Source organism: Sinocyclocheilus anshuiensis, unplaced genomic scaffold (genome assembly GCF_001515605.1).
Source record: "Sinocyclocheilus anshuiensis isolate Anshui unplaced genomic scaffold, SAMN03320099.WGS_v1.1 scaffold1163, whole genome shotgun sequence".
Taxonomy (NCBI): domain Eukaryota; kingdom Metazoa; phylum Chordata; class Actinopteri; order Cypriniformes; family Cyprinidae; genus Sinocyclocheilus; species Sinocyclocheilus anshuiensis.
Genome location: NW_015544295.1, coordinates 1,226,415 through 1,253,290, shown reverse-complemented (window position 1 = coordinate 1,253,290; position 26,876 = coordinate 1,226,415). Strand labels below are relative to the sequence as shown.

Sequence of the window (26,876 nt, the reverse complement as noted above, 5' to 3'; positions counted from 1 at the left end):
ACCGGCTTTACTGACAAGATGCGCATTAAATATCGCATGCGATTAATCGTGCAGCCCTAGTTTAAATAATATTTTGTCCTGTTTTATAGAAGTAAACTTATTTTGATGTGTTGACTAACATACAGAAGGATTTAGGCTACATTTATTAATTAACAACATAGGGTTAGTTGCATGTAGGCTAATTTGTGTTATTTAATTTTAAATAACATGCAATAATGTGCCCAAAAACATTACATTCGGTTTAGACTTAAATATTCTTTTAATTTTTTTTTTCCCCATAAGTAGACCTAAAGAATGCTAATGTTACCCATTTTTCACAAGGGTTTGGTGGATCCTGAAATATGTTTGTGCACTACTGTTTATATAGACTTTTTATAATAAATTATATTGTCTGAATATATGTGATGTTTATCATCATAAATTATCCAACAGGAATAATGTAAAGAAGCTGTTTATTCCAAGAGTATTATAAATGTTTATATTATAGAATACATATGTTTAATTTATATATCTTTAGATAAGTAAAAATTATAACAAAGACATTATAATAGGTTATACTGTAGGCTGCATATATGATAACTTATGATTAAACATTTACACAGCAATTTTAAGTGAGTCTCTAAAATGTCATTAGCGATTTTCCAAGCAAATCAACTTTTCTGGCATTAATGATAATATTTTTTGTTTGTAGTTACATTACAATAATTCAGTAAGATATAGCCTAATAAAAGCTAAATAAATATTTACCATATTGCAGTGATTATATGTTATGAGTTATTCCAGTTTGATATGCGAAAGGCGACCTTTCAAATACATTTAGCTTTAAGCATTTAATAGCCTATTTGGACAACAATTGTCTGAGCAAGCTATGTCACAAAATAAAGTTGAAATATCACAGAAAATGTGAAATAATACTTCCACAAATAAATCTGCAGTGTAGGCTACGTTCTAAAATAAATATCTTCCTCAGCTGACTTTACTTTCTCTTCTGAAGCTCTCTGAGAAGGTGATTCCACTTGTGTTCTTCTGTCAGAATCAAGCCTTCTCACCCAGCAGAGGAAACAGAAGCACAGACGACTTTAGCTGCTTTATGGAGTATCTGGTCTTTTGCAGGTGGCTCTGTTTGTGAGGCCCAATCTTTGGAAGTCTAACATTTTGTCTTGCACTGGCTTGAAAGCTTTCATATTTCTTGATCTCCCTTTTCTTTTGTTCTGCTATACATGTGGCCTCCTCAATCGATTCGTCTTCGCTGTCATTCTCCACCCATGGAGTCAGAGACCATGGCTCATCACATTCCTCCATTTTCGCTGACCTCCTTGAGAAAGACGCATTTGTCTGGAAAAAATGTTGGCTCTGAGGCATAATTTTTGGAAGACGTATTAAGGCTTTCTCATGATCTTCGTTGCGCTTCAGCTTCCTTGAAGAACATGCATTATTCTGGAGCTCCCCTGCACAAGACAGACTCCTCTGAAGATCCTCTACAGAAAAAACATACTCAGACGCACTCATTTGAAGATCCGCTACATTATACTTATTTGTCTGGAGCATGTTTTCAAAAGAAACATCCGTCCAATGGAACTTCTGTGTATGCTGGGGTAGGTATTGGTTCCTGGGTGCACCTCCTAGAAGTGTTAAGCTGGCTCTTACATTAGGCCTAGTTTCCTTTTTGGTAAGCTCATACTTCTTGACCAACAGACGCTGACTGTCTGGCAAACTGAAATTTTTGTCTTCCTTAACTTGGGACCCGATGTTGTTATTGGACCAAATATACGATAAACCTTTGATTTCGCAAGGACCGTAAGAAGCAGCGGGACAGAAGAGTTTGTCTGGACAGGTCCACTGCTTTCTATAATCGAGCCTCGTTTTGTTTATGTCCGGCGATTTGATTGGTGGACGAGGAGCGTGTATTCCTCGCATCTTCTAAGCTAGGTCCATGAATCACGATCTAAATCGGAAAAGCAGCGTAGGCCAACAGCGAGATCAACCTTACAGTGCTGTTTGTGACATCGCTTTGAACTGCAGACCAATCAAGTGTGACTTTAAAAGTAAACAAGACGATAGTTCCGCTCCTTGATTCTGATTGGATGAGCCGCGTTCGAAGCCGTTGTAAATTCTAGAAACATACACCTGTGACCTTGTGGTTACTGTGCCACTGCGGTTCCATGTAATTTAGCAAAATTATTTATTTAATGAAGTATGAGTGACCCTGCTGGTGCTATGCCTGCTTTATTCAGCTTTAACTTTAGACCACGCCAGGTTGGTGTGCGCGCACTTATGTGGAAATCCGGTTTACGAACCCTGTTGAAAAAACCAGCATATGCTGGTTAGGTATGTTTTGACGCTGGGATGCTGGTTTAAGCTGGTCCTTTGCTGGTTTAAACTGGTCCTTTGCTGGTTTAAGCTGGTCCTTTGCCAGCCCATGACCAGCATAAACCAGCAAAAGGACTAGCATAAACCAGCAAAGGACCAGCATAAACCAGCAAAGGACCAGCTTAAACCAGCAAAGGACCAGCATAAACCAGCAAAGGACCAGCTTAAACCAGCAAAGGACCAGCATAAACCAGCAAAGGACCAGCTTAAACCAGCAAAGGACCAGCATAAACCAGCAAAGGACCAGCTTAAACCAGCAAAGGACCAGCATAAACCAGCAAAGGACCAGCTTAAACCAGCAAAGGACCAGCATAAACCAGCAAAGGACCAGCTTAAACCAGCAAAGGACCAGCATAAACCAGCAAAGGACCAGCATAAACCAGCAAAGGACCAGCATAAACCAGCAAAGGACCAGCATAAACCAGCAAAGGACCAGCATAAACCAGCAAAGGACCAGCATAAACCAGCAAAGGACCAGCATAAACCAGCAAAGGACCAGCATAAACCAGCAAAGGACCAGCATAAACCAGCAAAGGACCAGCATAAACCAGCAAAGGACCAGCATAAACCAGCAAAGGACCAGCATAAACCAGCAAAGGACCAGCATAAACCAGCAAAGGACCAGCTTAAACCAGCAAAGGACCAGTTTAAACCAGCAAAGGACCAGCTTAAACCAGCATCCCAGCGTCAAAACATACCTAACCAGCATATGCTGTTTTTTTCGACAGGGAAGTGCAGAGGGAATATTATTTAAAGGTTTTCTGTTTTAGGTAAGATATATATACAGCTGAATGCCTATTATTATTATTATTAGCTGTTCTAAATTGACTGTAAACCATGGCTTATTTTGTTTAAACGCACGTTATTAGTTTTGTCATAACATTAAATGAATGATTGTGTCTTAAGAAAAACTGTACAGAGAGCATGCACTCTCATTAGCACTATACCATAGTGTTAAATTGGTATAGGTCTATACAAAGGTAAATTGCAACAAATAAAGTCACTTTTCTGAAAGAGCTTTCTGAGATCAATAAAGGATATATTTTCTTAAATTGGACCGTATTGATAGAATAGCTATATAGGCTAAGTGAAACTCAAATGTGGGAAAAAGTTGAAATATTTCGAATATTCCAATTTTTACAATTAATTTTAAATGTAATATATTGTTTATAATAAAATAGTAGTAGTAGTATTTTATATAATAATGCATAATAATAATTTAATTAGAATGTTAATATGTTCATCTTAATATGTTATAATATTAATAAAACACTGCATTTTAATAATAACAATAATAATAATTATAGATTTAATTTGCCTGCACTGTGGAATTGAATATTGCCACGACTGTGGAATTGAATATTGCCACGATAGGCTATTTTTAAACATGTATTTAACACCTATGAGAGAGAGAGAGAGAGAAACTAATCATAAAAATACCCTGTGTTTTTGGAACTAAATAATATAGCTAAACGGAAACCGAGAGAGGCCGACAAATGTATTCATTTTTTTAAGGGTTTATTCATTCAGTTAGGTTTTTTGAGGGGTGATGCATGGTGTTCCTGTCTATCTCGGTGCTTATTCGTTTTGTCAACACACGAGAAAAATTTATACAAAATACAGTATAATGAGAATATATTTGTATTCGATAAGAAATATAGGCTATACAACTTTAACTATTTAACTTTATACGAGTCCCCTGTTAATAGCATGATCTTATTGCCTTAAAATGTGATTTAAAACTTAGCTAAATATGCCTGAAGTTCTAAATATTATTGATATTGCTCTAAATTTTATGGCAATAAGACCATGATCTTTGCTGGGGATCAAAAGGCGCTGAATGCCAGGAATGAAAATGAACATGACTTAAAAATACAGAACAAACCTTTATTCGTAATGTCTTTCTTTTGATACTCGCTGTATTAAAAATGGCCGAGAGTGTTTACTTTAAGCTACACAAAAAGGGCAAACAATGAACCTAACACCCTACAATTTAAAACTGAACTGATGCAGCAAGACTCTAAAAAGATGACAGCAATAAAAATGCGAGAATGAATACTTCTCATAGTAATTAATATACTGTGTCCATTCGAGTGAATGAAGATCCTGTGCAAATGAAACATTCAGTTCCAGAACCCGTGGCAGTTATTTACACTGAAGATCTCCGTCAAGAGCTGCACATGTGAAAGAGTTGGCCGTCCATCAAAGGCTTTGTTTGGGACCAAAAGTTACTGTATTATCAATTATACAGTACTTGTTTTTATGCTTGTCCAATGAGTTTGAGATATCTTAACATTTGAGCCTGCAGTAAACTATCAAGTGTCAGATTTAAAAAGAAGAACCCTTGTTTGCTTATGATCTAGGCTAATTTATCATGTACAACCATTTATTGACCTTCTGGAAACTCATTGAATCTTCATGCTCGTTCATGCTTTTCACATTGGACTGTGTAATATAATTCCAACTTGATCTTTATCAGCAATCAATATGTTTTTAACATTTCAAAACATATGTGAAATATGTGAAAAAATATTTTCACATGTGACCAACAATTCCTCAACAAATATAAAATATCATAATGAAATATTATCAAAATATTCATCTGATGGGGGTGACAGACCTGACAGAGTTGACAAATCTGACGGTGGTGACGAAAACCTAGTCATTTTCTAATACATTGAATCAATCCGTTACTGTATTAAAACAAAAACAACAAACCGTCAGTATGTTATTGTTTATAAAAGATTCACATTTAAGTATTTTGATATATCTTTGGAACACAAATGATCTATTTTCTCTCATCTCAGAACAGTATGTCTGCTGTGCATCTGCTATGCTAACACTAACACGGTAGCTTTTAAAAACAGTTATATGAACAAATAAAACAATTAGTTGTTACCTCTATCCATTTACTTTTGTCCATTACTTTTTGTCCATTTTATTTTGTCCATCGCCTTTTTTATTAAATGAAAAAGACAATATATTTCTAAGTGACTAATTTATTTAGACACCAAAGTACTTCAGCTCTTTCAGTTCTGATCTGTATGTCTCTAATATGCATGCAATTTTGTTTGACCTGATGATTTAGCTTCAGGGCCTTTTCATGCACACGTTATTCTTTGAAAATGTTGAATTATTGTTTTTGGACAAAAATACATTGAATTTTGAGGTCATTATAAACCATGCTCTCAGAATGTATTGCAATAAATGAGATGACAATTAAATGACAAAATGAAGTCTTATACATTTTTTTTTATTATTTTGCACAAAAAATGTTTTATTTGCGGTCTAAGCCACTTTTGGAGCCCGCTTCACCACTTCATGGGCTGATTCTTCTTTTGATCTCCTGTAAAGGTAAATGAGGACAGAATTAGGCCTTCTGTCGCCCAGCAGAGGAAAAGGTGGAACAAAGGACTTCAGTTTCTTTAAGGGGGAATGCCGCATGGTCCGCTTCGGAGCCCCAATCTCTGGCACATGTGCATTTTTGTTTGTAGTGTCACTTTTGTTTTGCTCCTTAATCTCCTGGTGCAACTCATCTTGCTCCTCCTGCAACCTTGTGCTCACATCTTCTGGGAGTTTAAAACCGGTGTTTTGACCTTTCTTCACTTTCTTTGACTGCTCTGTGAGAAAAGCATCGCTCTTTTCACAAAGGCTCTGATCTTTTTTACCATCTTCCTCGCTCTTTAGCTCCTGTACAGAAGCAGCATTCATCTGGAGATCATCTACAGAAGAATCTTTCATCTGACGATCATCTACAGAAGAACTGTTCGTCTGGAGATCCACTACAGAAGAAGCATTTTGCTGTAGGAACTTTTGTCTGTTCTGGAGGTATTGGCTCTGGGGCACAGCTCTTCGAGTCAAGCTGGCCCCTGTCTTTGTCTCCGCGGACTTATTTTGAAGTGATGTCAAGCTTGCTGTTATGTTTGTCTCCTCAGTCACACTTTCTATAACATTTTCCAAACTGATTTCGCCTTCTTCGTTGTTCTGTTGCTCTTCTTTAAGAGGACAATACTTTTCGAGAAAAGACTTTAACTGTCGCCTTTGTTTTGCCGAACGGACAGTTGCGTCTTCTATTTGTGCCATTATCTGGAGCCTCCTGTTGGCGAAATGACTACTGAACTTTGGATACGGAGCCAAGCTCCTGACGACAGAGTTGGGGATATAGCCATCGGGAGCAACGGGCCAGATTATTTTCTCCAGACGGGTCCACTGCTTTCTAACGTCGGACATCTTGTTTGTGTCCGGCAGTTTAGTAGATGTACGAGGAGCGTGTTTTCCTGTCTCCGATGTCATCTTGAAATGCGAGTTAAATCCGTCTGCAAGGAACAGCTAGCAAATAATCGCCAGCTACAGTAGCCTACATCCTTGAAAATGTGCGAGCGAATAATAGCGCGGTAAACCAGCGAAGAATCCAGAACAGTCTCATATTTACGCGATTATGACACCATCGCACTGAGATGTCAAACATTCCAAGCATTTAAATCTTTAAAAGTAAACAACATGGTAGGACATTCTTGAGCACACATTAGTAGATAGGGATGTAACGATTCACTCAACTCACGATTCGATTCGATTCACGATTTTGATTTCACGATTCGATTCGATTCACGATTATTATATATATATTTTTAACAAAATTAGATTTAAGACAAATTATCAATTAAATGTGTCCCCTAAATGAATCGCGATTTGTTTAGCATCTCAACCGATTTGAATCATCACATATTTGAATCGATTTTCAACCGGCTCACGGTTAATCGTTACATCCCTATTAGTAGACTATTAAAATGTTTTAACAAAGAGTGGAACATGTTTTAAAATGTAACAAAACCGCCAGATGCAAATAAAACCACCACCAATTATATAGTAGACTAGGCCTATGGTATATTATAGTTCCAACTTCACAAAGAGATAAAAACATTATCCACACACCGTAAAAGTTATACATATTTCATGCAGTTTTAGAGCTCCTTTGAAAGTCACTGACACACAATTCAATCAACAATTTATATTTAGGCTATATCAATTTTTTAAACCAAGAAACACTTCTGAATAAATATTTGTACGTGATAGTTGACTGTCATAACTACTTTTTTTTTGTTGGAATTTTGACCAGAATTGGTCGATTATTACAGTAATATATTTAGATCCTACACTGCCCAGACAAAGGGGAATGATCACACGGTCTCTGACTAATTTGGCACCATAGATTGAGCTAAAATGAAGACAGCAGAAGAAGCAGGAAAGAAAAAGCTCTTCATCTTTGGCATGAAGGACGTGGAGGCTGTTGACAAAAAGGAATGAGTGGGAGTAGAAGAATAGACACAAGGTTAGAGACGGAAAGAAAGAAAAGAAATTCCTGTGCAAGATAAACAGATAGGTATTTCAACTTTATTTTGTGGCACATCATAAATGACATTTCCACCACAGTCATTTACTGCAATGCATGCTGATGACAGCAGATGGTTTATTGGTTTACCTACCAGTTAGTAATTGCTGTCCATTTTCAGAGAATAATCTGCATAGAGAATCCTTAAAGCAAAGCCTTAACAGTCAAGCTCAACTGAGTAACGAACATGAAACTTGCTATTTTTCTTAGGAACACAATATTCTTAAAGTATTTTCAGACGTTCATGTTATGATGATACGCGAATCAGGGAGTAACATCTGTCAAAAAATATAATTCACCTTTTTCATATGAAACTGCTGAACAATGTACATGTAATCATTGCAATGCATATGGTAAATATTTAGACTAGTGCTGTCAAACGATTAATCACGATTAATCACATCCAAATTAAATATTTATTATGTATATATAAATACACACATACAGTATATATTTAGAAAATATTTACATGTATATATTTATATTCATATAGTTTAATTTACATATAAATATATTTAATATATAAACAACATATTTTTCTTAAATATATACATGCATGTGTGCCTATTTATATATACGTAAGAAATATACACAGTACACACACATATATTATGTAAAAAATAATTTTATTTTGGATGCGATTAATCGCGATTAATCATTTGACAGCACTAATTTAGGCTATTTAAAGACCCAAAAATGGGTAATCAGTTTAAAGTTTTAACATGTTTATTGAGTTGATGATGGCTTACAGACACAGTAACTAATGTATGAGTATTTAGCAATGATAGGATCAATTCATGTGTGAATGCAGATGTAGAAAAGTGTGGAAGTTTTGCACTTTTTGGCATTTACGCACTTATACAAAACCTTTCCAGCTGCCTATTTTGCACTGAGATCCACAACTAGATGCTGGTAGGCCATGGTCTTTCCTTTAAAACTGGCCGCTAACAGAATATCCTTATTGTCAACAGAGACCAGGCTGAAGCCTCGAGGCGCAAGCATGTTGAGTTCCTGGAAGGGCTGGAATCTTTGAGTGAGCTCATCCCACAGGTAGATCCGAGAGAAGGAATAATCGCTGCCCAGCAGAAGGTACTGCCTCACTCCGACGCTGAACGGATACACGGCCATTGAGCCCCGTGACGGCAGGGTTTGAATCTCTACGAAGCGCTGGTTGTCCCAGCGCAGGATCTTCGAGTCTCCTATGAAGCGCGTGAGGCAGAGATACAGCACTTTTCGAACCCAGAAGTGCTTCACCATCTGCACGTCGCCTGAATCGGTGATCTGAGAGTGGTAGGCAAACTGGCGTTGGCTGTGGTTCCACTGATACACCACAGGGTGCTGCGAGGCGCTAGAGAGTATGAGGCGAGGTTTGCCGTCCACCTCTAGGAAGTCGATGTGAGTGTCTCTGTGCCAGGGATGGAGGGACTGATGTGAGTAAAAGCCGTTACTGTTCCAGCGGTACAGACTGGTGGATCCGGCTTTAGAGCCGTCAACTACTGCAAAATACCAGTCTCCTTCGATCTGGAAAGTCTCGATGAAGTTGGGTTTACGGACACGGGTGGTGTCGATGTCCTGGATTTTGACGAAACGCAATGGACCTTCCTCCCATCTGAGAACAACAACAGGATGTCGTAATGATGTCATAATGATGATAATAAGCACATGCAAACAGATACTATATCAACCTTTGGGTACTGAAACATTTTACCAAATAAAAGGTGCATTCAGTAGTTTGGTGCTAATTTAAAACTGAATGAGATGAAGACTGTTCTTATTATAGCTTTCTATAAAAAATATTTTAATTGGGCTGTGTGGTGCGGGTCACCCTCTACGAAAGTTTATTTCCACAATGGAATAACAATTTTAAAAAGGTAATTGCAACTGTTTTTCTCACATTTCCAAGTTTATATCTCATAATTCTTACTTTTTTCCTCAGAATTGCAAGTTGTAACCTTACAACTGCACGTTTACGCCAAGGAATAAAACAATAAAAAGGTAACTTAATCTTTAATCACACAATTCAGATTTTTTTTCTCAGAATAGTGAGATATGATATTAGAACTGTAAAATGCAAATTCTGAATTGCAAGAAAAAAAATCTGAATTTTGAGTTTATATCTTGCAATTCTGACTTTTCTTCTCATAATTGCAAGAAAAAAGCCAGAATTGTGAGACAAAAATGTGCTTTTGTAAGATATAAACTATATTTCTGTCATGACAACTCTCGGAGTGATTGGCATGGTAATGTACATGACAATGTTAATGTATTTTGTCTTGGCGGCATAGATCTGCTACGCTGCTGCTGCGGCAGAGCAAGTACCGAGACTTGCTACTGCCAATACATCCACAACATGCTGCTGTGAGAATGTAAGAAATACTGCTGCTGCAAATATAACATACATGAAATAACCCCCATATAGCATACATGAATCACCTCGTAGCAGATCTATACAGGTGGAGCTGGGGAAGGTGGAGGGTTTCTGAAGTGCTGAATCACCCCGTAGCAGATCTATACAGGTGGAGCTGGGGAAGGTGGAGGGTTTCTGAAGTGCGCTGCAAAACTGCTACAGCAAACAAAAGCCAGGTATTTGAATATTAAGCAGTAAGCTCATTGGCTACCGATATAGGAGAGAACCAATCAGCTGCCATGTGACAAGGATGTCGCCAGGTCAGATTGAGCTAGACCTGTCAGACTGCGCCATCTAGAGTTTCATGCCAGAACTCTGTATATAAACTATATACTGATATATAAACAGAATTGTCAGATATAAATGGTTCAAACTGTTGTAAACTTTTCTTATCAGATTTATTTCTTATCTTATCCTGTAAATCTACTTTGTTTTTTATCTTACAATTTGAAGAAAAAAGGTCAGGATTGCTAGAAAAATAGGTTTCTGTGAAATATTAACTCAGAATTGTGAGATACAAGCTCAGAATTGTAAAATGTGAACTCTTGAAATGTGGACTTTTTTCTCAGAACTGCAAGTTTATATCTCACAGTTCTGACTGGGTGGATAGATTTGATGACAGAGGAAAGTAGTGATGCACAAGTTGCTTGTTTTTTGTTTGGACAGGCAAAGGAATTCATTACTATGTATATCACTCTCTAAAACTCACTCAGTGTAATTTACATAAAACTCATCCTATCCATGTAGATACATTGAGCCATTCAATAGATGGCACTGCAGTGACTGCCAATGAGACTGTTGAGGTATCAGTACTTAATGTATGTGAAGAACAGCGATGTTAATGCTAAAGAACTACTTACTGCACCTTTAGCAAAAATAAATAAGTAAATAAAAATGCATTAAGGGTTAATTCTGATAATACACAAAGTACATCCGCACAATATTTGAGCCTCCACAATAGAGTCTTAAAAAAGTAGTGCACATAGTCTAAACATACTTGTAGATGTGGGATCCTCCAAAGAGCTGAGCCACAACCATGTAGAGAGTGTTGTTGATAACCACAGGTTTACAATACACAGCAGAACGAGCTGGAATACACATACATTAGTATTTGAAACGGAATGCAACTACATTTTAAACATGTAACATAAATGAATCTTGATGCATTTTGAGTAATGATTTAATACTCCAGAGCAGGGGTTTTCTAACCTCTGCAATATTCAGAGCCTTCCCTTGTGAAATGAAGTGTCTGAAAAGATTACATTAAGTTACTGTTGCAAAACATAGGATTCATGAAAAAAAAGGTTAGAAAACCACTGCTTCAGAGAACACCTCCATAGTTAATTTTCTATGGGAATGTCTATTTTTATTGGTTCTAATGAATCAAGTAATAAAAAACTCCACTTACAGCTTTGTAGTTTTTGACTTACATGTGATGTTGTAATGTGTCTTGAAAAGCATGTTCACATGATCCCAAATGAACACAGTGCAGATTCCAGTGTTGGGCTGAGCGAAAACTACGTACTGGTCATCGTTAAACTCGTATGACTCCACAGACAGGGACTGGAATGAGTATGTCTCATATACCGCAAAATCTGGATTAGAAGAGCATTTCATATCAGAGCCAGGGTATACTGTGTATACTTTAAAGGGGTGAAATGAAATGGAGAATCAAAAGGTTCTTGATATTTACACATATAAGACTACTCTGAAATAAAAACAAACATGCAAGTTTCAGAACTCAAAACTAACTCTCCAGTTTAAATGATAAATTATGCATTTCTACCCTTCTAAAACACCAGGATTTGAAATGGGGAGAATCGTGACATCACAATTTTCCTTGAAGAGTAAAACCGTCAAACTCAGATGTTGTTCTGTCAGTGGATGTAAAGAAACTGCACATCCAAAAACTTTGCATAGCCTTGCTAAAGATCTGAGCATTAGAAATACATTTTTAATCTTGCAGTGTGTTTGCAATAAACATCAAATCAGCGTGTAACACTATTAATACTCAAGCATATCGTTGTTTGAGTGCTACTAATAAAATTAGTGAATAGCCAGATCAGAAATATTTGCTTACGTTGAATATTTTTATTAAAGTTTATGTTGCTGTTGTGCCGTTTCAATTTCTTCTGCCTGATCAGGATCTGATTCAGACTCAAACATATATAGCTCTGTCACATCGGTTGCCATCTCTAATATAAAAACACACAACATGCTGTAAATGAAGGTTGGATACGGTGCAGTGAAGTTAGTCAATCACAGCAGTGGCTGTTTACTTCTGTTTTTGCTAGAGGTATCACCACTTCAAATTGAGTGTTGTTTGCAGAAAGTTAGGATAGGAAAGTATTGGACCTTTTTAGTGCCATAAAAAAACATTGTGAACTTTATAATTTTAAGAAACATAATATAAAACTGAAACTGCATTTCATGACACCTTTAAATGATCCTGTGGTGTAACCAACAGATATTCCATGTAGACTTTCAATTACTATGAATTTTGTATAATGCATGTGCAGTAATTATGGAAAAATGAGAAACGTTTTGTTCTAAAAGTTTTAGATGGATTATAGCATGTCACAGCACAGGACAATGCAGAAATCCAGTAACACTACGTGGCCAAAATAATGTGGACATTTAATTTTAAAGCCCAGGCCTTTGTTGAAAAAAAAAAAACAGCATATGCTGGTTAGGTATGTTTTGAAGCATGGCAGCTGGTTTGAGCTGGTCCTGAGCTGGTCCTGAGCAGGAGCTAGTTGCTTAGGACCAGCACATGACCAGCTTAAACCAGCTCATAACTAGCTTATAACCAAGCTCATGACCAACTAAGGACCAGCTTAAACCAGCTCAAACCAGCTGCCATGCTTCAAAACATACCTAACCAGCATATGCTGCTTTTTCAGCAGGGTTCTACTTGATGTTAGAACATGGATGCAGAAAGAGTCTGACTCCTCAGAGCTGTTCAGTGGGGTTCAGGTCTGGGCTTTGTGCGGGCCAGTCAGGAGTCAGTAAACCATTTCTTTAAGAACGTCCCCAAACTGCTGCAACCAAGTTGAAAGCACAGAATTTTCTAGAATGTCACTGGATAGAGTGCTGCAGGAATGAGTCCTGAAACTTGGAATTTTTTTTCATCCTCCATCATCCTGAAGTCAATGGGATTTTGAATGGGTTTTAGGTGAAATGCCTGAAATAAGGCCCGTGGTTAAAATCTGCTTAAGATATGTTAATTTTATATTCTATGACAAGTGGTCGTGCATTCACCAGTCCACTTTCACAGCCTCATTGTGTTTATAATCACTCTCTTGCAAACTATTCTACCTAAAATTTTAAAACAAAGATTGAAAGAGCTGTCCAAAGATTAATGATGGTGACGCTGTCACACATTCATAGTAAAGTTAATTAATATCATAACGTCTGGTGATTGTACACTGAACAAAATTATAAACGCAAAACTTTTGTTTTTGCCCCCATTTTTCATGAGCTGAACTCAAAGATCTAAGACTTTTTCTATGTACACAAAAGGCCTATTTCTCTCAAATATTGTTCACAAATCTGTCTAAATCTGTGTTAGTGAGCACTTCTCCTTTGCTGAGATAATCCATCCACCTCACAGGTGTGGCATATCAAGATGCTGATTAGACGGCATTTATTGTGGCCAGCCTAAGGCACACCTGTGCAATAATCATGCTGTCTAATCAGCATCTTGATATGCCACACCTGTGAGGTGGATGGATTATCTCGGCAAAGGAGAAGTGCTCACTAACACAGAATGAGATGAAGACTGTTCTTATTATAGCTTTCTATAAAAAAATAGTTTAATTGGGCTGTGTGGTGCGGGTCACCCTCACCCACACAAAATGTGTAAGAATAATACATTTTTGTTGGTCATAGAGCTTATCTTCACTGGCTTTTTATCAAGGGAACCAAAGTGATGCTAACTTCTGGGTTGGCCTACAACTGGAGTCTGGGATTAAAAGAGGATGCCCACATACTTTTGGTAATATACAGTAGTTTACATCATGTTTTACAGATTTAGAAATATCACCATTAGATTTCAACTAAATTTCAGCTACCAGTTTCAAATAACATGTGTTAAGGTCTGAACTGGCTCACCTGCGCTAATGCAGTTGAAGTCACGTGGTGTAAGGTCATGGATGCGTCGACCCTGGAACTCAAAAGGACTGGCGCAGTATATGGCGGGAACTGAGGTGTTGGTCTTCTCCATCCAGTCAACCAGCCATTTGATCTTACAGTCACAACGGAACGAGTTCCCTCGCAGGTCTCTGCATTGGAGAGAGAAATAAAAAGGTACAAAAGAATAAAAAAAAACATGAATTTTCCCCTGTTGACTCTGATCTGTGAGTGGTTTTCATTCTGGGATCCATGGACAATTTGAGAGTTTTTTTATTTAGTTTTGTGAAGAAATATATTTAATTTTTATATCTAAGAAAGTTGATTTAGCTTCAGTACAGTCAATGCAAAATAAAAGGTAATCATTTTATTTTGGAAACATTTTTACTGTATAATACAATGCTTACTATTTTTCACATACAGCATAAATGGGTCTGTATACATGAAAAGAAAAAGCTCGTTCCCTCACAGAGGAATATTTGGGAATCTGGTACATACAGGTCAGTGAGGATGTCCAGGTGTTTGAAGAGATCTCTGGGAAGAACCTGCAGGTTGTTGTTGGACAGAGACCTGACATGAAGAAAATTCAAACCAGAGAGACATAACATGACCTATTTATCCCTCCATTCTTTATTCTAATCTTTACGGTACAATAACTATCACATTACTGTGTGATTTGAGTATTGAAGACTGGACCATATAAAAAAGTTTTCTGTTCCAAATGAGTCTGAACTCTTTTGGAACTGTAGAGAATTAACACTTTTAAATGCATATACATATCATGGATTTATTCGATTATTAACATTTTTATTTTTGAATCAATACACTGATAATTGATTACTTCATAGGTAGATGCAATACATACAGATGTGTCAGAGACTTCAGTCCTCTGAATGTGTGCTTTGACAGGGTTTGGATGTCGTTGTTCTCAATAAATCTGTAAAGAAGCAGAATCCAGTATAGCCAAATGAGCCATTTAAGTCATGTAAATTAATTCAGCCAACAACTCATTTGTCAGACAGCTCCGAAATTAAATATTTGTAAATTTGCAGGTGAAGTCATTAACATGATTTAGGTGCCGTGCACCATTTGAGAGAGAAGATAAAAGATTAGGACAGGGATATTAATCAAATGGCATATTTTCTCCCCCTATGCTTATTGTGATAAACAGTAAGGATGCAAAGGCATGCTGCCTGTTCCCTGATGGATTCATGAGTCACTGCATTCAGAAGACCTGCCTCCGTCTGCAAACCTTGCCGCATTTGCTTTGCTAAAGCTTTTAGCTTAATGACACTGAGGTTGTGGGCGTTTTCATTAATGCTAAAAGCTTTCTGTAATAGCAAGTCCTCCACCCCCTCTCTCTCTCTTATCTCATTCACTCTCTTTCTGCAGTCATTGAGCTGCCAATGCTTTCGTCTGAAAGACGCGACCTGAATCTTAAGAAGGACTCTGAAGAAGAAACTGCACAACCAGCATGAAGATGAGAGACACAGACATGCACACACAAGTCTCGCTCAAAGATGTCTTTTTAATACCTGGAGAAAGATATGAATATTCCAATCCATCTCAGTGGCTTTTAAAATGTATTTGATTTAAATTTTCCTTTTGTTTAAGAGGTGTCACATCTGCTATTATATAATAAAATGCAGTGTTGGGGAAAGTTACTTTTAAAAGTAATCCGTTACAATATTGAGTTAAGGCCCGTTCAAACCTAAAACAATAACTATAACGATAACTATAAGGATAACGATATTAGCGTCCACACCAGTGAACGATATCGTCGGGTTATTCTAAGCGCACGCTCGTCTGCCGCTTTAAATTCTCGAGCTCGTTACAGCAGGATGGATTCTGATTGGCTGTCAATGTTTGTATCATTCATCAGCTGGAAAAAAATCGTTCTGAAAGTGATTCCAACGAAATTGCTTCTCTGTGCCTTTATCGTTATAGTTGTAGTGTGGACTCTGCTATTCTTTAATACTGAGAACGATTTTTAGAACTATATCTTTATCGTTATTTTTATAGTTATTGTGCTTGGTGTGAACGGGCCTTAACTCCATAAAAAATAACTAATTGGGTCACTTAGTTCTTTATGGAAAGTAATGCGTTACTTTTGTGTTACTTTTTGTCACCTGGGCTAGGCTTGCTTATTTGTTTATTAATAACAAAAAATTCAAAAGTTATATTTCTGGCAACTGTAAAGACCCTTTCACACCAAAAGTGTGTGAAATGAATAAGCCTCAAAACGGTTGTGCAGTAATGAGTGAATAAATGGGAAAACAAAGTAACCGGCATTACTTATTTGAAAAAATAAGTTGGATATTTTGTTGTAAATTAAAAATTAATGTATTACTTTACTAGTTACTTGAAAAAAGTAATCCGATTACGTAACTTGCGTTCAGGCTTGATTTTATAAGAAAAAAATAGTATAAACCTTACATGTCTGGTTATAATGAGCGAACACTTTCAAAACCCTAAGGAGATGATGAAAACGAAAAGAAGCTGCATATTTTTAGCTCATTCTTTCATTTATGTGACCAAAAGCCAGTGTCTAAAAAACATCAGAATAAATCACACTTAAAATGCAACAGAAGACATTCTGAAACATCTAATCTGTCCATCTGTTGGGCAAGTGATCAATCCACCCACCCATCAACCCACTCCTCCTCTATCCTTCAGGCCAACCATCGATCAGGCCATCCATCCATCCATCCATCCATCCATCAAGCAACATGGAAACATACTCACAGGTACTGCAGATGTCCAAGACCGGCAAAAGCATCATCAGAAATCAGCGAGAATGTGTTGGAGTTCAACAGCCTGTGCAGAACAAAGAGAAAGAGACAAAGATAAAGAGCTTGCACTTTCATTGAGCTGAACATTTCTCATACATTTTAGACATGTTTATAGACTTTCTTAGGGCCAGTACTATTTTACTGCTGTAAATAAGTACATTTATTTTGATGTGTTGACTAACATACTAAAGCACATGTATAGTACTTGATTATAAATGTATAAGTAGCATGCTATTCGATATCATATTTAAAGATAATATATTTTAAATGTACTAAATTGCAACTTCATCCTTTCAAATGTGTAATTACAAACATATTTACACACGCGACATAGACGTTTCAATAGAAATGACATTAAAGTATTTAGTTGATCATAAAATCTTGTCAGTACATTTAGTAGTGCACTTTTACCATATTTCAAACACAACATAAGTAATTGTGAAATTACACATAAAGATACACTTAAGTCCTACTTAAGTGGATAAGAAAAGCACACTTAAGTTCTTAATAATAATAATAATAAGTACTCTTTTTATAAGTATGCTAAAGTGTACTTTTTTTTACAAAAGGCATGCACTTATAATAATTGTCTATATGACAACACATTGTGTTAAAATGTGACAGGAGTTAAAATATGTTTGAAACTGTCTATTTTAATTTTTTATCTCAGTGCAATGTCTTACCCTGTACTTCAAATGTAAGTGCTTTACCATAAACATGATTTTCAGATGTTTTCATAAACTGAGGGGAATTGTTTTCTGTGCTAATCAACACTATGTCACAATTATTGCCAATTAGAGTCATACAAAATGTCAAATTGTATGTAATATAAATATTTATGTGCAAAAATCTAAATTTTGTTGCTTAAGAACTGTCTCTAATTGATCAGAAACACTGAAAGGCTGCATTGCATGAAAGATCACCCTGTAAATCCATTATCACTGCCTTTGGAGTTTATGAATCCACAATAAATTCCTGTGGCTGAAAGCACACCTTGCCTATTGGTCTCAAATAACAGACACACCGCAAAGCACACCGTCTTCATGACATCTGACTGCTATATGCAAATTACTTCAGCAAGGAACAGAACGAGAAGTACAGATATTACTGCTGACAGTACATACAAACAACACCATATTTTCATACAGAAACATAGTTTAAATGTTACATATAACATTTTTACATGTATTATACTAATATATTTTACAAAGCATTGCATATCTGATATTGCAGGACATTTTTAATGTGTTTACTGATTCAGTGACTGAAGAACTGGCATGCTGTCATTGGAAAACACGCACACACACACACACACACACACACACAGCGGGAGGACAGAAACGCTGTTGTTGTGTGAGTGTGGGCAGTCTGTAAATGGAGGGTCTGTCACTGATATCACACATCACACTACACACTGCTCAGACATGCAACTGACAAACACTACAATCCTCACACTTTTTTTTTTTCCACGCACAGGCCATAATAAGAAAATGCAGAGGAGGATCATTGTGCATTTGGTACTTACAGGAACTGCAGTAGGTGCATGTGGGAAAAAGCTCCTTCAGGAATCTCTGTGAAAGCAGCGTTCACCATAGTCCTGATAGAATAGCAGAAACCACCATCATAATCATTATCATCATCGTCATCATCACAAATATAGCTGATGTTACAGTCATCGTAAAGTAAAAACTCATGCGTTCAGAAAAATGTCTTCATAACATCTGAAACTCTCATTTTAAGTCTCGATTTTTTACATTTCCTGAACACATTATGAATGATGCTTTCCTGTGCAAAACCACCACAATGCTAAGATGTTTACTCTATGTGATTTTTATCATGTTCAGTTTCAAGGGTGTTCTGTATGTATTTATTTAGTATGCATTTATTATATTGAAGTTGTAATGTACATATTTGTGCGCAAACACAGAGAAAAATATGTTAACTCTGTGTCTAAAAGATCACAAACATTTGAAAACAGTATTGCCCGAAAGATCACCATGCAAATCTAGTATCACTGCTTTATGTTATTTATTTGTATAATATAATTAAACATTACATGTATGATACTAATATATTTTACTGATATTGCAGGACGTGTCTATTTTGTTTACTGTCTCAGAGACTGAAGAACTGGCATGCTGTCATTTGAAAACAAACTTCTCTCTTGTGTCTTTCTCACACACACAGAGCGAGGACAGAAACACTGTTGTTGTGTGAGTGTGGGCAGTCTGTAAATGGAGGGTCTGTCACTGATACACATCACAGTACACACTGCTCAGACATGCAGCTGACGAACGTTACAATCCTCACTCTTTTTTTCACTTTCAAACACACACAGGCCATAATAAGAAAATGCGGAGGTGGATTATTGTGCATTTGGTACTTACAGGAACTGCAGTAGGTGCATGTGGGAAAAAGCTCCTTCAGGAATCTCTGTGAAAGCAGCATTCACCATAGTCCTGATAGAATAACACAAACACCACCATCATAATCATTATCATTATCATCATCATCATCATCATCACAAATATAGTTGCTGTTACAGTCATCTTAAAGTAAAAACTCATGAATTCAGAAAAGTCTCTTCAGAACATCTGAAAATCACATTGCAGAAGGCTCTCATTTTAAGTCTCTAAAACCCTGCCTTGAGTGAACATTTATACACAAAACTAGATTTTCACATTTTCTGAACACATTATGAATGATGCTTTCCTGTGCAAAACCACCACAATGCTAAGATGTTTATGGTGGATGCTAGGGAATCTCTTTGTGGTTGCAAGGCACTATATGTGATTTTTATCATGTTGATATGTAGTTCCAATGGTGTTCTGCTATTATGGTTACTTTAGCCCAAGTCAAAAAACTTCAAGCAAGCTTCATGATTTGAAGTATCATTTGGGTGCATAGCATGAGATGAGTATGCATTTCATATTTAATACTTACATATAATAGATTTAGGGGCTTTAACTCTAAGTATACCACTAGCATTATGATGAATAATTTAGGAGAAGCACCCCTTTTTCCCAATGTTTATATCATTTACATATAGTTAAAAGTCATTTTAGTCTAATTCTGAGCAGTTATGTTTGGCCTTTTTCTTAAACGGTTGCTCTGCACACCTGAAAGGATCTCACAAATTAATTATTAGAAAGTAGGACACAGATCTTCCTTCCTTCTTATATTCTCAGTCTGAAAATAAGGACACCATCAGCGTGCAAAACTTTCTATATTACTCAGCTAACATGAAATCTAAATCAAAGGCCTTTAATAATACTTTCTTCAAAATGAATAAGCCTGAATGAACCTGGTTACAAAAGTCTTTATAAACGAATGACTTGTCTGCAAATAGTATCTAATGAAATACAGTGTAATCGTGTGACAACTTCAGTGAACTTAATAATATTGTATATAAAACAGAGAGAGAGGAAATAAATGGTATCTGCAGTTATGTTCTCCCAGAGGATAATAACCGTGTGTGTGGTGAGGTTTCTGTGGTTGAGTCTCTACAGCAGACATAAGCTGAGCAGCATACATCTTTTATCAGCTCAGCAAGCTGACTTTCTGTTGATCTGTCTAGTCAGTTTAAAGGAATAGTTCACCAACATACAAGACTCTCATTAAGTAGTCCATTCGACTCTATATTACATAACATGCACTATATATGCACGTTAGTCTTCTCAAGCCATAAAACAGATCTGTGTGACAAACAGACAGAAATGAAGCCATTGTTCACTAATAATTCCCTTAATTACAAATGTGCTACCAAAGGTGAAAAATAAATGTCAGTGACTAACAAACATCAGGTTGGAATATATATGGCAATACAACTACTTTATAATGTTTTGTTGTCCTTTTTTTAGCTTTACAGGCCAAAAACTGTCACTATATGGAAAATAGGGCTTTATTTTTTTGTTTAGACTTCTTTATGATTGTGTTCTAATCACATAAACCCTTATGTCACAAGGAACGACGTCACTTGACATAATAGACAAATCGTCCTATAAATCATTAACTCTAGACAATCCATGTTAAGCTGCTGAGAAAATGGTTTATGGCAAGTCAATGATAACAGTCATTTTAAATGAGCAACTTTCCCCTATTTGAATATAAAGAAAAAAAATGAGAGAAGAAATAGGCACACGTGATCTTTCCAGTACTCACAGGGAGATGATACCTGGCGGGAAACTCTTGGGAATGGCTTTGGTGTCCACGCAGAAGGCACTGTCTTTAGTACAGGAGCAGGTGGCTGGACATCGAGGGGTTTTGGGAGCCCTGCGGCCCACCGCCATCCCAAACATACAGAAAAGCAGGACACAAACAGACAGCCGCCAATCTGGCCATCGAAGGCTCCATCTGGGCCTTGCTTCCACCATCTTCCACCTTCTCTTCTCCAGCTTGAGTTGTCTCAGTCAAGAAACACAGACGGCTGGATGATCCTGGTTTCTATCCGTCCCTATCAAGAAAACTGCAAGAGAAGAAGATCCAGGGAGTGAATTGGGCTCAGAAGAGATGAACACAGAGAGAGTGGGCAGTGGGTGCGTGTATGACGGTGTATTTGATTTTCTCAGTGTTCTCTGCAGTCGTATCTCTCTCTCTCTCTGTGCACAGACTGCAGGAGCGTATCAGCCAGAGCTGCTCTGCACACGCTCAGCCTCAGACCAGACAGAGTGCAGCAACGCTGACACTGAATTATTAACAATCGCATGGACTAACACTTAAACTGCAGCAGGGAACACAGCAGAGAAAGTAGTGGGATGGGGAGGTTGAACCAAGATGAAGAGGCAGGGGTGATGGACCGGTCAGTGGAGGTTATACTAAATAATGTACTACAAAACTCTTGTTTATGCTCAAGCATCACATCTTATAGAAGCCAGTGCACAAGCTTGAAAAAGCACCTTTTAGAACAGTATTCATGAAGGAACTATAATTCATTTTATGTCCATTGTAAAACAAAAATAAATAAATGAGACGACATGGTAATCGTGACTAGCATAGTGCGATTATCAAATTGAAGGCTCGACTGAATTCAATAACTGTATAGTCTGATGTGCTGCATGTTTCAAAGTGAACAGCTCAAATACAGTAAATGAAGCAAACTTCAATTCTGCATGTCTTCCAAGTTTAACGTCCATTTGGGAAGGCAGTGTGCATTAGGTTTATGTTATGGACACATTCAGATAATTTCCAAACTTTTTGTGGGCAGAAGTTTGCAGCATTTCACCATCTGCCAAAATAAAAGCTTGAGGATTTAAAATGGTTAAAGGTTTAAATGTTTGAAAGTGAAGACACAAAAATGAGTATTGTAGTGTGAAATAATAATATAATAATATATATAATAATATAATAACAATAATAATTATTATTATTCATTATTTGTCAGCTAATACAGTAGTAAATTACAATAATGTTAAACAAAAAATTGATGATAATAATAATAATAGTAATAATAACAACAACAATAATAATAATAATGGGACAGTTCTTCTCATGGTATAACGGTTTCTTTCTATAACGGTATAATTGATTTCACACATGATAAATAGTCCTAAATTGACGGACTGTCTGTTCCGGGGTATGTACCGCATTTATACTGCTCACACAAACTGGTTTTTCGACTTTTTTTTGTAAAAAAATAGTTTTAACCGCTCATACACTCATACACTGTTAAACGCCAGTTAAATACCGTTATGTCTGTGTGACGTCATGTGAGCGCGCGAGTTGTCCCTCTCTCAATAGGAAACAGAAAAGACTCACCCTCGTTTTGTAATAATAATAACACCACATTTTAATAATAAATATACATCGTACTGTGACTTAATGGCAGATGTTATAGGGGGTTGTGGTGCATTTAAGATGTTATTGTACATATTTTTTTAACTTTAAGAATTTATACAATTAAATTATTCTCTTCTCTCTTTTTTTTCAGTGTCGATTTTTCTGTCTGGTTTTTGTAAGTGACCAAATAGTAATAATAACAACAACAATAATAATAATAATAATTATTATTATTATTGAGTTCCTAAAACGTCAGTGTTAATGTAATGTGAACTGAGAAACTATCACAACTAAAAAAAAAGTTTGTTTCCACTTTCATGTCCAGCTACAAAGTAATATTAAAACACTTACAAAACAAATTAATAAATAATAAATAAATAAATACAAAAAATTAAATATATATATATATATATATATATTATCTATTTACTTGCATGTCATGTAATTATTAACCAACATCAGAGAAATGTGAACATGCAAATAAGTTTTTGAAATATACCTGTAAACCTAAAAGGATGGGTAAATATTTTGCATATAAGGGGTACAGCTGACAAAAAAGTTCTGGGCCCACCAACAATAGGCTACACATTTTGGATTTTCCCCTTATCGGACACTTTTATCAGGTCTTGGACTTACTACTGAGCTTATGGTTTGAATCAGGCGTGTTTGATATACAACATGTACAGTGTTAGAGGGCAGTCAGCCTAGACTTTTATGATATTATCTGATGTCAGCTCTGTAGCGCCTTATTTAAAAACATTCATTCAACATATAACAAATTAAAAAAAAATAAAAAATGTGAAAGTATATAATCAACTCCACATTCCTACAAAAACAGTGGCTTTAAAGTTTGTGTTTCAGATACGAGGTTGCACTGTGACGTATCAGTCTTTTATTGGTCACACGTTTTCACATTAGTTCATATTAGTTCTGTTCTAGACACATAGGCTGTTAAAGGGATAGTTCACACAAAAATGAAATTTCCGTCATCATTTAATCACTCTCATGTTATTCCAAACCCATAAGACCGTAGTTCATTTTTGAAACACAAATTAAGATTTTTAAGATTAACATTATGAAAACATGAATAAAGTCCATTCCCCTAAAACAATTGATAAAGACACTGCGAAAAATTCAAAAAAGTATTTAATACAGCAGTTTTATCATTGATCGCTTAATGAACAGATTTATTTTTAAGTCTTTTAGTCACTTATAAACATTGATCGATTTATTTAAGCCCAGTCGCGTTCATTAAGTAACTGTTGACAGATTTCATTTTAGGGTGAACTATTCCTTTAAGAAAAAGAGGCATCACTATCACATTAGTCCTATGAATTTTTACGCCTTTGATATGCAACTCATTCTGTACAGTTTTAAGTCTTTTAGTCACTTATAAACATTGATCGATTTATTTAAGCCCAGTCGCGTTCATTAAGTAACTGTTGACAGCTTTTCATTTTAGGGTGAACTATTCCTTTAAGAAAAAGAGGAATCACTATCACATTAGTCCTATGAATTTTTACGCCTTTGATATGCAACTCATTCTGTACATTTTATTCTACAGACATGAATGAGACTTCAATTTGGAGAAGCAGCATCAGACACCACATTTTAAAATATTATTATTAAGTATAAACAGAAAATGAAATTGGTAATATTTACTATTATTATTTATAGTACACCCACACACACACACGCACGCACGCACGCACACACACACTATCTTAATATAAATATTGTTCATTTAACATAATAATATAATATATTTAAAATGTATTATCTACTGTAAATATTTAATAGCTATGGCTTTTACAGTAGGACGAGAAGAGAAGAGAAGAGAAGAGAAGAGAAGAGAAGATAAGTTATATCAGGACATGCGATACTGCAGAAACTGAGTAAAGCTACTGACCTCATTTCAAATGCAACATTGAACAGTGAAACTTGCAGTTCACATCTGCAATCCAGTCACATCTGTAGAAAATATCAAATTTCTGCATGCATTCTAATGTATCTTTGAAGAGTATGAACGCTAATAATAGGGAAGCTTGCCTTAGTAAACAAGAATATGTACACATATTCATTTTGTCAAATATAATTGTTCATTTAAGTATATGAGCGTCTTTAATACATTTAAATCAGACTATTATAAAGTGGCACTCTTTTCAAGATATTAAATCAAACATATGCTCGAGTGATCTAAAGTGCTCGGAGTGATTATTATGATAGGTGAACACAAGAGGGCACTAGAGCATTACCTTCAACACTTCCTCTGAATGAAGAACTGGCTTCGTTTTCTTTCTCCCCTCCACTTCCTGCTCTCGTGGTCACTGTGTTCTTGGCAGGGTGGCACTGCAGCGGCAGACACGGCTGTCACCAGCTGACACCACTCAGCTAGTCCACGTCACAGGTACACAGACCACAGGCTTTCTGTGAGTCATGCTCTCACTTCCGAGAAGCCCAGGGTGAGGTGTGGAGATACCAGATCACTTATGTGGCCCTTGGGCAGAGAGTCAGACACGTGTTTTATGGTCCTCTCTTTCTCACACTGCACCGTCAGCAGTTTTCCCACAGGCATAGCATTACCAGCTGTGCTTCTGGAGCAGGGCCTTCACTTCACTATATCTGCTCTTCCGCAATCATTCTGGAGCCAAAGATTTTATGGTCTTCTTTTCAAATTTTTGCACTGGTTCAAACAGTACAGGATAAAAATGCCAGATTCTATCTATCTATCTATCTATCTATCTATCTATCTATCTATCTATCTATCTATCTATCTATCTATCTATCTGCCTCAGGTAATCTAAATCACTTTTCATTTAGGCCTGCTTTGTATATGCTTTCATCAGTCATCAGGATATGAGTCATGACTTCCGTTCTATGGAGCAGTAACCTGTCTTGGCGTTATGCTGTTTGGAGTTTATGCCGTGAATCACTGCCATGTTGATTCATACCAGAAAAACAGCAGATAAACACACTATTGAGTTTATATCCCAAACCCACTTCCTGAATCGATTCTTTTGCCAGGCTCCTTGGAAGAGTCTCTGTGTGTTTCTCTTGCACATCTGTTGGAGTTTCTCTGTCTTTAAAGTTTGGCCGATGTGTAAGACTTGAGCAGGAAAGTCCATGCAGTAGTTTTTGGCTTCTCTTGAATATGCTCTCAAATGCACCTATGAATCATTTGCTTCTATGTTCTGGACTGAACAAACGGGCTTAAAAAAGTGCAGACATGTTGTAAGTGGAAGTTACCTTACAAGTTACCTGGTAACTTACACAGGCCTTTTACACTACAAGTTTGTTTTAACAACTCTCGGGCAAATGAACTTTTCAAAAGAAATTTCTGTAAATAAGTTTCAGTACACTGTCTGTTGAACATCCCTTTACAATGAACTAATTGTTAGACATCTGACTTACTCTTGACGTAAAAGCAGGCGCGCCCATTTGTAACTTGTGGGGCTTCCGGTGTCATTTGTTTCCATTTATTTTAGCTGTATAGTACAGTCCTTCATGCTGCTGGATATTCCAAACTGGTATTTGTTATCATATTTTACTTTATTATTAACACACTGGTTTGTAGTTTACCTACTTCAGTTTTATCTGGCACCAAAAGAACATTTGTGTGATGGAAATCTGAATTGAAATCACTAGAAATCAAATCTTTGTGGTGACTGAAACATGAATCTCTATCAACAGGGTTTCTGGAGGGCTTACTTTTTTTCCCCCCATAAATTCCAGTTTTTATCAATCACTTTGGCTCAGTTCTCAAATGAGAGTTTTTTTTTCTTTCAAAACAATAAGTTCAGATGTCTGAACAATTAGTTTCTTGTTCACATCAGATCTGAATTTCTTGTTGATTTCAGCAAATTGTGTGTGTAGTATAAGTGCAATTGTCTAAAATTAGCAGAATAACTAAAAGCACATGGCTTGTTGATCAAAACTGATGAGTTGTTTCTCAGTGAAACTGTCAATAAAAATTGTTGTAAATAAAACGTGGACCCTTGATCAGAAGTTGCCG

General features: G+C 36.5%; 1 protein-coding gene across 2 annotated transcripts; it reads right to left on the bottom strand.

Moving 5' to 3' along the window:
- Nucleotides 1-8,485: 8,485 nt before the first annotated feature.
- Nucleotides 8,486-25,176, bottom strand: LOC107698096 (leucine-rich repeat LGI family member 3-like). Of its 2 annotated transcripts, XM_016499007.1 has the most exons (10): nucleotides 25,120-25,176; nucleotides 21,251-21,554; nucleotides 19,477-19,548; nucleotides 17,043-17,114; nucleotides 15,163-15,234; nucleotides 14,796-14,867; nucleotides 14,280-14,449; nucleotides 11,597-11,761; nucleotides 11,164-11,254; nucleotides 8,486-9,368 (listed from the first exon to the last, which is right to left on the bottom strand). In XM_016499007.1, the coding sequence occupies exons 2-10, from the start codon at nucleotides 21,460-21,462 to the stop codon at nucleotides 8,639-8,641; spliced, it is 1,656 nt and encodes a 551-aa protein (XP_016354493.1). In that variant the 5' UTR covers nucleotides 21,463-21,554; nucleotides 25,120-25,176; the 3' UTR covers nucleotides 8,486-8,638. The 2 variants fall into 2 exon arrangements, with proteins under 2 accessions (XP_016354493.1, XP_016354492.1); XM_016499006.1 differs by lacking the exons at nucleotides 19,477-19,548; nucleotides 25,120-25,176 and adding an exon at nucleotides 18,615-18,686 and having other exon boundaries at nucleotides 21,251-21,731.
- Between the last annotated feature and the right edge of the window lie 1,700 nt (nucleotides 25,177-26,876).

Coding starts and splice junctions, on each gene's coding strand:
- LOC107698096 (XM_016499007.1), bottom strand. CDS start 21,462: ATGGTGGAAGCAAGGCCCAGATGGAGCCTTCGATGGCCAGATTGGCGG. Junction 15,235..17,042: donor CTTGGACATCTGCAGTACCT/GTGAGTATGTTT, acceptor GCTTCTTTACAG/ATTTATTGAGAACAACGACA. Junction 11,255..11,596: donor GACACATTACAACATCACAT/GTAAGTCAAAAA, acceptor TGTGTATTCCAG/CTCGTTCTGCTGTGTATTGT.